Source organism: Schistocerca cancellata, chromosome 6 (genome assembly GCF_023864275.1).
Source record: "Schistocerca cancellata isolate TAMUIC-IGC-003103 chromosome 6, iqSchCanc2.1, whole genome shotgun sequence".
Classification (NCBI taxonomy): Eukaryota; Metazoa; Arthropoda; class Insecta; order Orthoptera; family Acrididae; genus Schistocerca; species Schistocerca cancellata.
The window spans coordinates 272,917,983-272,933,676 of NC_064631.1; the positions used below are offsets into that span (position 1 = coordinate 272,917,983).

Below are 15,694 nucleotides of genomic sequence, written 5' to 3' on the forward strand. Positions count from 1 at the left end.
CAGCACAGGGTTAAGGGCATAAAATCAGTACATAGTAAAAATGTATCTGTTTCTACAGGGAATCATGTATCTTTCTTGGAAAATGGCTTTCCAAGATTGATATCTGAAATACTGCTCCACGATACTGACAAGAGGAAGACTGAGTCAATAATAAACCACTGAAAGCTAAGGACTCTCATGGATATGATGGAGTATCAATCAGAATACTAAAGAACTGTGTTGCTCAAGTTAACCAAGTAATTTAGTAATTTTTCCTTTAGGAATAGTCAGTTTCCTGAATGATTAGAGTACTCAGTAGTATAATCACTACACAAAAAGAGAGAAAGCGATAATGTAGATGATTTTAGACCTATTTCTATGCCATCAGTGTTTGCTTAAGTTACTAAAAAGTCTGTGAATATTTTTTTCATTTATTTCATTTCAAATGTAAAATGTACTATTTGGTTTTAGAAGTGGTTTAACAACCAAACATGCTATATTCTCTTTTCTCTGTGAGGTACTGTATGGATTAACCAAAAGGTTTTGAATGCTAGGCATCCTTTTTTTTTTTTTTTTTTTTTTTAACTAAGGCGTTTCATTGTATTGATCACAAAATACTGTTCCAGGGGGCAGGGATCAGTGCTGGGGCCACTCCTGTGCATTATTTATATGAATGATATGCCTTCTAGTATTACAGGTGATTATAAAACATTTCTGTTTGCTGATGACACTAGCTCGGTAATAAGGAATGTTGTGCACAATGTTGGCACTTTTTCAAATAGTGCAGTGGCTTGTAGAAAATAAATTAATGGTAAATCACAGTAAGACTCAGTTTTTACAGTTTTTAACACACAATTCAACAAAACCTGACATTCTAATTGCACATAATGGGCTTATGATTAGAGAGACTGAGCAATTAAAATTTCTAGGTTTTCATATAGATAGTTGGTTCAAATGGCTCTGAGCACTATGGGACTCAACTTCTGAGGTCATTAGTCCCCTAGAACTTAGAACTAGTTAAACCTAACTAACCTAAGGACAGCACACACATCCATGCCCGAGGCAGGATTGGAACCTGCGACCGTAGCGGTCTCGCAGTTCCAGACTGCAGCGCCTAGAACCGCACGGCCACTTCGGCCGGCCATGTAGACAGTAAATTGTCATCAAAATCCCATGTTGAGGATGTTGATCAAATGCTTAATTTACTATTAGAATAACATCTGAAGTAAGTGATAGTTCTAAACAAAAAGTAGTCTACTTTGCCTGTTTTCATTTACTTATGATACATGGTATTATATTTGGAATAACTCTTCCCATTCTCAAAGGGTATTTTTGGCACACAAATGGGGGATTCGAGCAATAAGTGGTGTAAGTTCACAAACCTCTTGTCAACCCTTGTTCATTATTCTTGGTATTCTGACAATGGCCTCTCAATATATTTTTTCTTTAATGTCATTTCTTGTTAACAATATTAGCTTCCCTCCCCCGCCCCTCCCCCTGCTGCATCCATTTTCAATATGCTACCACAAAAATTCAAAAATCTTAGCAGTAATGCATGCACTTTCAAATCAAAACTGATGAGTTTCCTCGTGGGTCACTCCTTCCATTCTGTCAAGGAGTTCTTTGGAAAATTAAGCTAATTCCAGTGTTACATTGTTGTTTGTGTTTATATAAACTTATCACTTGTCATCTTTTTAGAATTCATAAACATTTTATTTTATCTATTATTACTTTTGTGTTGTAATTTCATGTATTGCCTCATTCCATGAGGCAATTCCATAGAGGTTTGTTCCTCAGTTTGGTCCTGTGGAATTAGATGTGTGAAATAAAAAAAAATTCCTAGTTCAACCTTATTCTACCCCCACTCCCAACCCCACGCTCCAAGGCTCACATCCTTGCAAGACATAGAGGCAAGACCTGTCCCAAACATCCTCCCACTACCACCTATTCTCGTCCTGTCACATGAATCTTCACCCCATCAAAGGCAGGGCGAACTCTGAAAGTAGTCATGTGATCAAACAACTTAGTTCCAATCAGTGTGCTGCATTTTACTTAGGCATGACCACTAATAAGGTGTCAGTTTGCATGAATAGCTACTGCCAAACTGTGGCCAAGAGATTGCTGGACCATCTACTTACTGAGCATTCCACCCAACACAATATACTTGACTTCCGTGACTGCTTTGTAGCTTGTGGCATTAGTATTTGCCTCACCAACACAACTTCTCTGAACTGTGCAGGTGGCAATTCTCCTTGCAACACATCTTTCATTTCCTTAACCTCTCTGGCCTCAACCTTTGCTAGTCCCTGTCCTTCACCTGCCTATCCCCTCCCTGCTCCCACTGCAGTCGTGCACATGCCTCCTCTACTGTCAGTGCACCTGCACAGGCCCTTCTACTTCTCTCTTCTCCCCTTTGCCCCCCCCCCCCCCTCCCCCCCAAGCACAGCACCTAGCAGCCCACTATCCTGTCCCCAGTATGTACCTGCAAGCTCTTAGAGGCACCAATATAATCTTCCTCCACCTGTATCCTGCTAGCCCTTCTTAGTATCCGGAGATTTCAGTGGCCAAGTATGTGTGAATTAAGCTTGTGTGAATGTATGCATGTTTTTGTTTTATTTAGTCTGATGTAGGACTTAGTCAAATGGCTTACAATACTTAGCAATCTTTTTTCAATGTGTCTGTCTCACACTCAGTGCCTCCTGTATGTGATGATTTATATTGTCGAATATTAGTGTAAGAGACATTCAGAAAAAGCTGTAATCACTTAACTTAAATAAGGCTTGATGGAACCCCTGTCAGAGTCTATACAAAATTTACAACTGGGTTAGTCCTCCTTTTAACTATAACATAACATTGATCCCTCAGACAGACAACTGTGCACAGTGGTTGAAAGAAAGCAAATCTATAACACAGCTATCAGCAGTGATCCAAAAAACTACCATCCAATATCACTGACATCCATCTCTTGTAGAATCTTAGAACATACTCTGAGCTCAAACATAATGAGGTATCTTGAACAAAATTACCTCTATGCCAACCATCATTGATTTTGAAAATACTGATCATGAGAGATTCAATTTGGGCATTTTTTTTAATCATATCATGAAAGCCAAGTATAAGGACAAGCAGGTAAATGCAGTACGTTTTCACTTTCTAAAAGTATTTGATTCAATACTAGACAATAATTACTAAAGAACAAACAAAATATGTGACTCCGATCAGGATTTTTCGGTAGGGAGGCTGCAGCATTTTATCTTCGATGAAAAGTCATCAACAGAAGTTGAAGTAAGTTCATGTGTTCCACAGTGAAGTGTGTTAGAAGTCTTACTGCCCATGTCATATATTAATGATGTGCAGACAATATTAATAGTAACCTCATCTGTAATGAACTACAATCTGAAAAAACATACAGTCAAACCTTCATCATATTTCAAAGCGGTGCAAAGATTGGTAACTTACTTTAGATGTTCAGAAACTGTAAAACTCCGCACTTCACAAAATGCAAAGTCATAGTATCCTACAACCACAATAATGTTTGGGTGTAACCATTTGTGGGGATTAATGATGTGCTTTTGGGTGCTCTGTTCAATTCTTGTTTCCATGCTACCCACAATATTTTGATCACCAATGTAGTCATCTTCTTGCCATCTACTTCATGTTCTGTGAGTTTTGCTGTAATGCCTACTTGCTGCCTGGGCTGCAACCAGACTGTGAACTATTCTTGGTTTCATGTAGTTGTCTGTAGATGAGTTCGATTCCTGATGCCTACTATGTCCTTTGTTGCTTTTGTTTTTCAAAGCTTGCATTGATATTCCATGAAGCAAAAAATTCTCTAGGAGGGTTTTCCAGCTCTGCTGGATGTGAAGTCCACCAAGATTTTAATGAATTTGGTGCTGGACCCCAAGCTTTGTTTAAATTGAAACCTCTGTCTCTGTTTATTAGGTTTTCTGACATCTTCATTTTGACAGACTCCTTAATTATGCTGCCCCATAAATGTAATACCTCACCAGCCATCACATCCATCAGAGCTGGAGAACTGAAAGAATTTGCATTTCATGGAACATCAGTGTGAAGTCTAAAATACAGAAGAGCATCAAAGGGCAATGTGAGTGTCAGGAGTCAAATTCGGCTGTAAATAGCAGTGTGAGACACCAATTCACAGTGCAGCTGGAGACCAGGCAGCACCTGATGACTGGGTTGATCATCAAAATATTTTGCTTAAAATGGAAACAAAAACTCAGCAGAACACCCTGAACACTATTATCAATCACAGCAAGAAAACCCTAGAGATGATAATTTGTTGGGATATGAAATGAAATTGTCATATAGGTTTCAGCATAGGTGAACCAGGTGGCAAACTTCATTTCATTAGCAGGATACTAGGAAAATGCAGTCAGTCTAAAAAGAAGACTGTTTACAAAACTATCACACATCCTGTCTTGGACTATTCTATATGGCTAAAAGGGGAAATACCTAAAAGGGTTCATACAAATTAGGGTAGCATGAGTGGCCAAGGTTTTAGGAGAATATCACAGAAATACTCAAAAATTTGAATTGGCAAATACTTGAAACTAGATACAAACTATGGTAGGTAAGCATACATACAAAGTTTCAAGAAACAGTACTAAATATAGTATTTTGGGATATACCACAGCCTCGTATGTATACTTCCATAGGACCATAAATACAAGGTCAGGCTAATTACAGAAGGATTTCAATTGCTACTCTTCCTGCACTCCTTACACGAATGGAATGAGAAGAAACCATGATGTTGATTTCAATGGAAAGTACCCCATTCCATCCACTTCACAGGGGTTTGGAGAGCCTAGATGCCTCGTAATCAATCTGCACAATCCCATTAATGAGATGAGAAGAAAATAATAAAATGGCAGTAACAGTGAAATTGTAATTGTGACTGCTAAGTCATGCACAAATCGTCTGCACAGCAGAAAAGAAAAGAAGAAAACCCATAATGACGGATTCTATATGCCACATTTCTTTCATATGTCAATGATATAATGCTCTTAAGGCATATTTTTGAAGCTGGAATTTGAATTGCAGCAAATGGACTCAAGAATTGATGAGAGTTGTAAGATATTCAATGAGAACCATGTAATTTATATTTAAGGAAAACCGTTACTCCTCTCAGAATTTAAAACTTGCCAAGGTCTATTTACCAAGTGCAGTACAAAAATTTCCACTCTCATAAACATTTCCACTTTGTTTGTTCCCTATTTAATACCCAAAGAAATAAACAATAGTTCTAAAAGACTGAAATTTAGAATTAAGTTTAAAATTAATTTGTTTACTTTTCAATGGTAACCATTTTATGACAATGCCTACATTTCATTATTTTTCATTCATGGATGTTATATACATAGTTTCAGTTTACCAGCTATAAAATTTAAGAATCTTTTTGCTCTTACATTCCTTCCCAACACCCTTAATTATATCTTTTATTATAGAAAGACATTTCCTCTCTTAAGAAAGGAAAATTGAGCTATAAAATTAATATTCAGGCATGCCAGCATAGCAAAGTTTATAATGCAGTGTATTACAAATTTCATGTAAAATTAAACTAAATGACTAAGAATGATATTTGTGCATCAGAGATGAGACAGGAGCAGATGCAACCAAATTTTGCTCTTATGAACAAAATGAACTTGAAAAAGTATTGTTAACTGTCGCATAATTTATTTTCAATTTCGTGACTACTGCTTTCATACATCCTTTCACAACATGCTGAGCTTAACATGTACATAACAGTAGATACTTACATAAATAAGATTTTCATTATATCTGATGTGCAGATTCCTCAGTATAGTGTGCTCATGTAAATCAACAAGTGTGATCATATCTTCTACACCTCGTACAGATGTTTCATGCATAGTCTTGATGATTTGGTCATTTGATATGACCATTTGCTGAAACACACAAATCAGCTTAATATTAGTGCACAACATACTCAATGAAAAATCCAGACATCCTGCATAGAACAATTTTGCAAACAAACAGTGAAATTTAATTATTGAAACATAATACTTACAAAACAAATTTTATCTACAGTCAATGTATTCATCCAAAAAACATTCTATAGCTACAAACAATACGAAAATCAATGTATATGTGTAAGATAGATGTCACATAAATCCCACAAATGACTAGTGAACTCCTATTTAGTTAACATTTCAAATAAATACAAGTGTTACTACAACAGTAAAAAAATATTTGTAAACAACATAAGAATTTTATATCATATCTTTTTAAAGTTACAGAAGACATCAATCACAGCAAGAACTAATTTTTGCAAGAGTAGGGAAGAGCAGATTAATAGAAGAGACAGACTAGACCCAACAAAGTGGAGCATGTTTTATCATGGGATCATTTAGTCAGCATGAGAAAATTGGAGAGATGCTCAACAAACTCCAGTGACAGAATTTACAAGACGGCTTTGTACATCATGGAAAGGTTTATTACTAATTCTGGAATGTTACATTCTGGAAAGACTTGAGCAACATATTACTTCCTCCTATATAGACATCACAAAATACAACATTGCTGAAGTCTGAGAAATTAGAACTAGTATGGAGACTTACTGACAATCGTTCTTCCCATGCAATATTTTCAAATGGAAAAGGAAAGGGGAGATCAGATAATGAATTGAATTGAATTGAATTGAACTGAATTGAATGAAATTGAATTGATTTATTTCTCTATAAACAACTGTTGTGTTGTGTAAGCGTTGTCAATGGACATATAATTATAAAGACATGAACAAATAAAAATATTATTACATGATATTGCTTACCATGATGTCATCACATAATTAGTTTTGTTACAACACAGATTATGTAGAGTACAGATTAGATTGTATCTCATAAATTACCGTTTTTTTCCAATCATATTCATAATAAAAGATTGTCTTTTTTTCATTGCGTATATAAATTCATTTGTGTTATAGAATAAAGTACTGTCACAACAAGATGTTAAACTGCTTAAACCAAAAATACATCTAATGGCTTTCTTCTTTCTGAGGAAAACCTCTCCCTCCCTCTCTCTCTCTCTCTCTCTCTCTCTCTGGCAGAGTTTCCGCAAAGAAGTATTCCATAATCCAAATGTGTATGAAAAAAGGCATAAACTCATTGCTCACATAGTCCTTCAGTACCCTAAGGAGGTATAGCACTCTTGTCAACTTACTGCAGACATTTTCCTGTATGGATATTCCACCACAATTCACTATCAAAATATATACCTAACAATTTTAGAGAATGCTTAAGTTCAATTTGTCTGTTTTAATATCTCTAAAGGAATAGAGGATGTGTTCAGTTTTATTTTTATTTAATGTCAACACATTTTCATGGAACCACTGAGCAGCCTTTCCTATCAAAGAGCTGTTCTTTTGTTTGACACCACTCACATCATTACGTGAGGTGACAAAAGTTCAGCCATCAACATACATCAAGGATTTATATGGTAATATGTTAAGCAGGTAATTCCCATGGACAATACATAAGAAAGGTACCAGTACAGATCCTTGTGGGACTCCAAATTTTACCTTGAGAAGGTCAGATTTTTTATTTACAACAACTTTTTGGTTTCTGTTTGTCAAATAGTATTTCAGCAGTGCCAGCTCTATTTTAGTTATTCCATGTATTTCAAGTTTCTTAATTAAATTCAATGTAAGACAGATTTACTACAGGGGTATATGTGTGCTCCCTATTTTCAAAACCATGTAGTACTGATATTACAACTTGAACTGTCTTAATTGCTGACAGTCCACTTCAGCATATGTATTGGGCCTTGTTAAGTAGGATGTAACATTCAAAAAATCATTTAATTCGCCTTGCATTACAGTTTCAATTATTTTTGATATTATTGGTACCATTGTTATAGGTCTGTAATTTTGGAGCGAATTTATGTCCACTTTTTTGTATATAGTTAAGACAATTGTCAGTTTTGAGCAGTCCAGAAACGTTCCCTCTCTAAACATCCTATTTATAAGATTATACATTGGAATGCATCCAGTATCTTTTATTTTCTTTAGGAATAACTGGAGAAACTATATATGTCTTCAGTTCTGGTGTTGCTCAGTGATCTGACTGCACCCAGTATATCCCTAGGATAGATAGCTCTCCACCCAAATTTTGGCAAGTCTACTGTCAGCTCTGTTTCCTGTGAATTGGGAAGTCTAGCCTCACTGTCATTCCACTTATAGGAAAGAGTAAATTCTCTGCAGTTAGCCCTGTTTCTGCTGCAACTATTTTCCAAGCTGCTTTACCTTTTTACTGGACTGAGAAATGTAGTTATCATTGACTTTTTTCTTTGCAGAAATGATATCTTTATTGTAAAGCTTTTTAAATTTGGTGTAAAAATGTCTATACTTGTTATTAGTGCAAGATTTGTCATAATAAATTTTTAACAAAATTCTTAAATTATTCAAGTAAGGTGTATACCAGTCAGTTACATTTGTTTTCTGTTTTTTCCTTGAATTTAATCCATTGTGTTGCTGATGACATAACCATTACAATTAACAAAACACCCAACTGCAATCTAGAGAACACTGTGACCACTGTATTCAAAGAAGCCCTAGATTTGTTCACTTCAAATGGTTTGTCACTCAATGTTAACAGGACCCAATTCATTCAGTTTCAAACAGCAAATAAAAAACAGGAACATATTGAAATAAAATATGGTGACAAAGAAATATTGAGAGTTGAGTCTTCCAAATTCTGGGGATTACACATAAACAACAATCTAAACTGGTCAATTCACATCAATGACCTCTGTAAAAGACTGAATACAGTACAAGTTGCCAATCGCTCAATTTCATCTCTTTCTGACTTGAAAACAATTAAGGCTGCATACCTAGAATATTTCCAGTCACGTATGACATATGGCATCATATTTTGGGGTGAACAGTCATGAGCAAACAAAATCTTTACTGCACAGAAAAGAGTAATCACAATTATGCTCTCACACAAACTTATTCAAACAGCTCAGGATCCTCACCATGCCATCTCAGTCCATTTTTTACTAATGTGCTTTGTGAACAATAATCATACAATTTACACAACAAACAGTGAATATCATGATCATGATACAAGACATAAATATGATCTTCACAAAGATATAAAAAATCTCCCACTAATCCAAACCCTGGTAATCCAAATTTTAGGTTAATCCAAACATGAAAAATGTTAGTTTGAGTGTGGAAAACTGTGCAATAAACTGCTGTACTTGCACACTATTTTAATTTACACAGTACAGTAAACATATATTAGAAAAATTGGCAAGAAAACATTATGTTTAAACAATGCAGAACAATGAAAGAAAAGCTGTCAAACTTACTAAAATACAGTGGACATTTTATCCCACTTTTTAGATGACAAAAACTCAGTCATTGTATTTTGGCATAATGAAGACAGTCTGTAATATGATGCATAGTTGCACCATCATCTCATAAACATTAAATCAGCAGGTGTAGCAGTGGGCTGTTGCTCCAAATAACTTAGTGCGAGGTCAAGGTCTTCTGCTGCATCACTGTGTGACACCGGCTCTCCTTTGTCGCTTTCAGGCTCATTCTCACTTCTGTCACAATAGTCCACTTCTTCCTGGTCTTGAGTCACAGCAGCAACTAAATCAGCATTAGTAAGGTTCTCCACACAAGCCCCATCCACTGCCATCCACTCATCTACGTTTCCTTCACTAGCTTCTTTACGTCCATGGACTGTCTGTATCATTTGTAGTAGATTTTCCTCTTCATTTTCAACTAGGTTGTCCTGAAATTCAAAATATGTCCACAGTTTTCTCCGTAATTTTCTCAGATTATTTTCTCAAATATTCTGCCATGCCTCAGCGGCCAAATAAAGAACATCCTTCACATTGGTCTTTTTTATTTTGTCAACTAAAGGAATGCTATCATCTTGGATCAGCATTCTTAAAAATTGTTTCCTGTAAATCAGTTTTAATGTTTGCAGTATGCCCTGGTCCATTGGCTGTAGAAGTGGTGTAACATTTGGCAGCAAAAACTTCGCTACAATTTCTCCATCACATAATTCCTCAGTGCCGGAGTGAGATGGCACATTATCAATCAAAAAGGAGTGCATGGGGAGATAAATGATTTTCCTTAGAAAACTGTTGGACAGAGGGCACAAACTGGCCATGAAACCATTCTTTGAACAGCGTATCACCCATCCATGCTTTTTCCTGGTTGTGATAATATATGGGCAGGGACTTCATGTTGCAGTTTTTAAAAGCTCTGGGCCTAGCATATTTGCTGATCAGCATTAAAGGCAGCTTGTGATCACCAGCAACATTGCTGCATGCTAATAAAGTCACATGATTTTTGCACATTTTAAAACTAGGGGCATGGTCTTCTACTTTTGATGCCAGGCTTTCTGTTGGCAATGCCCTAAAATTCAGACCAGTCTCGTCAGCATAACAAATTTGTTGGGGAGAATACTTTCTCTCTCTTATCATTTTTTCAAACTCACCCAAGTATTCCTTTGCTGCATCACAGTGAGAAGAAAGCTTCTCTGCAGTAATCATTAGCTGACAGATACCATGATGTTTTTTGAATCTGTCCAACCAACCCATAGTCACACTAGAACACTCACCACCATTCATTAACATGTTCAGGTAAGCAGCCTTCTGCTGAACCAGTGCTCCACTCAGAGGAGTTCCCCTTTCTCTTTCCAGTGTAAACCAAAGGAAAGAGCTTCATCCACTTTATCGTACTGGGACTGTTTCAAAGTCTGCCGAATTTCGAGTGTTTTTCCCAAAGACTTTGCACAGGACTGTTCAAGCTTCACTCGGTTCTTCTTCCAATCACAAATGGCTGCTTTACCAACACCCAGTTCCATTGCCAGTTTAGATACATTCTCACCATTGTCTATCCACTTCAAAGCATACAGTTTTTCTTTGAGAGTTACATTGTATGTTTCCGTTTACTCATGAAAAAAATACGTACACCACTACACCTGAATGAATGCAATACAACTGTTACGCATGCCAGCGATCAATAACTAACATCACCAAGCGCTTTGTGAGCCAACTGGCAGTGCACTGACTTCAGACACTACAAAGGTCTTAACAATGCACAACAACAAGGGCAGGGAGTGAGAGTGAGCCATTGTTCCCACACTTGTTCCCATTTGTTACCATGGTGTACCTACTTATCTGCTTGGAATACTTCATTCTAGAAACTCATCACTGTAATTCCGGCTAATCCATACAAATCGGTAATCCAAACAAGGTCCGGTCCCAATTAGTTCAGATTAATGGGTCTCTACTGTACTTTGGTACCAGAAGTACCCTCTGACACACTCCTTGAGGTGTCTGGTGGAGTAATGATGCTGATGCAGAAGAGGTACAGCTCTGTGCAAAGATAGAGCGACACATAGCCTGTCATGTTAAGCAGTCTCACGTCTGCATACACTCCACTCTTATATGATGAATGTTTTATTAACGGTCTAGGTTTTTAAAGCCAAGATTTTTCCAAATTGAGCTACTTGATTTAGTTTGTTGGTACTGAATTGCCTGTGAAAAAAAAAGAAGAAAGACAGGGTCTGACTCATTTGTATGTAGATTTTTGGTGTTGAAAATACTCCTCCTGATGTTAGCCCAAGATTGAAAGATTTCATTTCAGGAGCATGATATTCATGTTTTTCCATGAGCTTCAGAAATGTTAAGAAAATGTGTAAAATTTTCCCGGATGGTAAAGCTATCTTTTACTTGCCAAGAAGTGGGTTATTGCTTTACATTATCCATGTGAATAACATAATTTGGGGATACAATGCAACGAACTTCATGAAAGGATGAGAGATCATAAATAACAATGTCAGCAGTCACTGTATAATCTCTTTTGTTGTTATTAAACAAACATTATTTCACTAATTCTAAATAACTGACCATAAACAACTTAACAATGGAAATCTGCTTCACAAAATCAGTTTGGTTTCCACTGTATATCTGCTAGCCACTCCAGTCATTGTCTATATCCCTTGCATTTCTTGATCCCCTTATCAGTCCCTATCATTGGTTTGAGTTCATCATCCATTCTCTCTCTCTCTCTCTCTCTCTCTCTCTCTCTCTCTCTCTCTCTCTCTCTCTCTCCCTTGCTCTCGCTCTCTCATGGTTCTTTGTGTCCTGAGTCACTTCTTCTACACTATTTGCTCTCTCTCTCTCCACATATTACCGTATTTACTCGAATCTAAGCCGCACTTTTTTTCCGGTTTTCGTAATCCAAAAAACCGCCTGCGGCTTAGAATCGAGTGCAAAGCAAGGGGAAGTTACAAAAAATGTTGGTACGTGCCGCCACAACTAAGTTCTGCCGTCGAATATATGTAGCCCTACGCAGGCATGCTTTGTAGGCACAAAGATAAATACTGGCGCCAAAACCTCTGCGTCAGTAAATAAATTTTAAAAAAAAAGTGGAAGACGAGCTTTTCTTCTCCGCCGCGAGTTTCGACCACTGTATTTTCATACATTATCCAACGAAGTAAATACAAATTCCGTATTGTTCATCTTCGAATGTAGCACAGTTTCAGTGTACTACGAAAATCTGACTGGCAAGACTGTTTGGGATGTTTGTCAATATGGCCAACTCTACATTGTGAATTTTTTCCTATCTGTGAGAAGAGCTAATAGGAACCTGATGAAATTTGAATCACATACAGTATTCTCTTCACCATAATAATATGAATATAAACATTTTGCCATGTATTCTTTTGTGTTTGCTGCTATCTCATTAAAACCCTGTCTGCCTAATAAACTAAGAAACTAGAGTGAGACAACAGCAAACGCGGAAGAATATACGTATCGTGTCATGTTTATATTCGTATTATTCTTATGCCTAATAGTGATGCAGTCAGAAATGAAGCACGGCAAGTGACTAGATTTTTAAATCTAAGATGTCTAATTTCTGTGCAGAATTTGATGTAATAAAGAAGCGGCCGCAAAGATTTTCAAACGGAGAAAAATTTTCGCCTAACTCTCGTTCAGAACATGTTCTATCATACGCAGTCTATTATTTTATTCTTGTTGATCATTATCAAAGAAAGCAGCAGTGTAAGTAACAACAAATAGCAGTCTCTTGCCATTGTTTCGCTAATGAGACGATTCCTCTCTTTTTTTTTTTAATTGTACGCGGCGGTAGCGCGCACAAAGGCAAACCATGCCGCGAGCCGCGACAGGCCGTAAACACGCGCTATCAGAATGCGACAAACAATGCATGACACAGTGCAGTAATGCATTTTCAGCTTAAGAGTGACGCAAACACCTATAACAAAGAAAACGGCACTTATCAGATCAAAGCAAAATAAGCAATCGATTCAAACCAGACAAAGCACGTGAAAAAGGAAGGATACTCGTATAAATACGGACGGAGTGCCTGACGCATAGCAATACATGGTAAAGCTTAACTGCTAAGCTTACGACTTGAACCAAACTACTGTAGCTGTATTGTCATTCATTGGACCTAAATTGTGTCTCATATTACAATGGACCAACTTTGTTTCGATTTGGAGGTGCGGCCTAAAACTTTTCTCTCCCCTTGAATTTCGAGTCTCAAATTTCAGGTGCGGCTTAGATTCAGGAATTTTTTTTTTCCTTTATTTCGAGTCTCATTTTTCAGGTGCGGCTTAGATTCGAGTGCGGCTTAGATTCGAGTAAATACGGTATGTGGTGGATGAAATATGTTACTATGTTACATTGTAATTACCACATAATACATTTATTACATGTATAAAAAGAAACATATTTTACCCACCACAAATGTAATATAATAACATTTTGTAACCACCACATAATGCATTTATTATATGTCTAAAAAGGAACATGTATTAAAGGCCACTGAAAATGCTTCACAAATAAATGAAGTGAAATGTATATGGCAATAAACGAACTGCCCTTCATTCTGTTGCATAGACAGAACATACCTCTATGAATTTTGAAGCAACTGAGGAATGATAGAAAACAGAAAAAAATTATGATAAATGATTAAATCAATATTTTTATCAAAAGCATAATTCACTAGAGAAACTATAAAATGCGATACACAACTTCTGGCCAGTTATTACCTTCAAACGGCAAAATTCGTATAATTGTCAATAGACATACATAAAAGTACAAGAAAATATTCTAGCTTATAGAACTGTTATTTCTTTCCTTGCAGGAGGATGAGGTATAGGTTGGGGAAAGTTAAAAAGGGAATGTTAAAATGATAGTGACAGACATCTTGTGAGGACAAGGAGAGCTGTGAAATGGATTCCAGGAGCAGTAGTTCAAATGTGAAGTTGAAACCAGTAGTAAACTATCATGATCATACCAGAAAAGCAATTTAATGCTTCAACACTGACAAAGCAGTTAACTACCAACCAAACTAGTAAAGTACAGGGTGATCAAAAAGTCAGTATAAATTTGAAAACTGAATAAATCATTGAATAATGTAGATAGAGAGGTACAAATTGACACACATGCTTGGAATGACATGCTGTTTTATTAGAACCAAAAGAATACAAAAGTTCAAAAAATGTCCGACAGATGGCGCTTCATCTGATCAGAATAGCAATAATTAGCATAACAAAGTAAGACAAAGCAAAGATGATGTTCTTCACAGGAAATGCTCAATATGTCCATCATCATTACTCAACAATAGCTGTAGTTGAGGAATAAGGTTGTGAACTGCACTGTAAACCACGTACGGAGTTATGGTGAGGCATTGGCGTCGGATGTTGTCTTTCAGCATCCCTAGAGATGTCGGTCGATCACGATACACTTGCGACTTCAGGTAACCTCAAAGCCAATAATTGTACAGACTGAGGTCTGGGGACCTGGGAGGCCAAACATGAGAAAAGTGGTGGCTGAACAAACGATCATCACCAAACGACATGCGCGAGAGATATTTCACGCGCCATCTGTCGGGCATTTTGTGAATTTTTTTTTTTTTTCTAATAAAACCCCATGTCATTCCAAGCATGTGTGTCAATTTTTACCTCTCTATGTACATTATTCCGTGGTTTATTAAGTTTTCAAGTTTATACTGACTTTTTGATCACCCTGTATATAAAGGGACTAGTAGGTCATAATGAGTGAACACTGAAACATGAACATACAATGGATGAAAGTTCTTGGCAAATTTGCCACATCAAATATGAACTGCAGAACTGTTTATCCAAAGATTCTGTCACAAAATACTTTGTAGCCATCAACATAAAACAACCAAATCCTTAAGAGTTTGCTACAGGACAGTTTGTCAGCATGTTGAACTTACACTACAACATCATAAATGATATTGGAGCACAAGAAATCATTGTCAGTCAGTGATAGTGCTGAGTTCAACAACAGGTACATAACAAAAACTGCTTAATTATGAAGCAACTGACCACTCAGTACAACAGTCAACACACAATGCGGCACAATGGATCCCCTTGTATATCTGGTGCTGAGATAGTTTGAAGAACTCAGACAAACTTCTGTCATCTGGAGTGGTCCTCAAACTCACAAGATTTCAATATCATTGAACCTCTGTAGTGCTTTATTAGGCATGTTCTTATTCCGAGGCGGTGTGTATGCTCTCACCTTCCTTCGACATTTCAACTGATGTGCACATCCAATAATAAGAAAAACTACAGTTTAATGTGGACACCGAACCATAGTGCAATTTGGCATTCTTCATATTTCAAAATCATTGTCAGACATGTAAGAAGCGATAAAG

General features: G+C 36.7%; 1 protein-coding gene across 1 annotated transcript in view; it reads right to left on the minus strand.

Moving 5' to 3' along the window:
* LOC126191464 (myosin-VIIa-like) overlaps positions 1-15,694 on the minus strand; it is a 389,317-nt gene that overhangs the window by 363,058 nt on the left and 10,565 nt on the right. Inside the window, exon 3 of the mRNA XM_049932341.1 lies at positions 5,757-5,903. Coding sequence (XP_049788298.1) covers positions 5,757-5,903 — 147 coding nt within the window. The remainder of the gene's footprint in view (positions 1-5,756; positions 5,904-15,694) is intronic.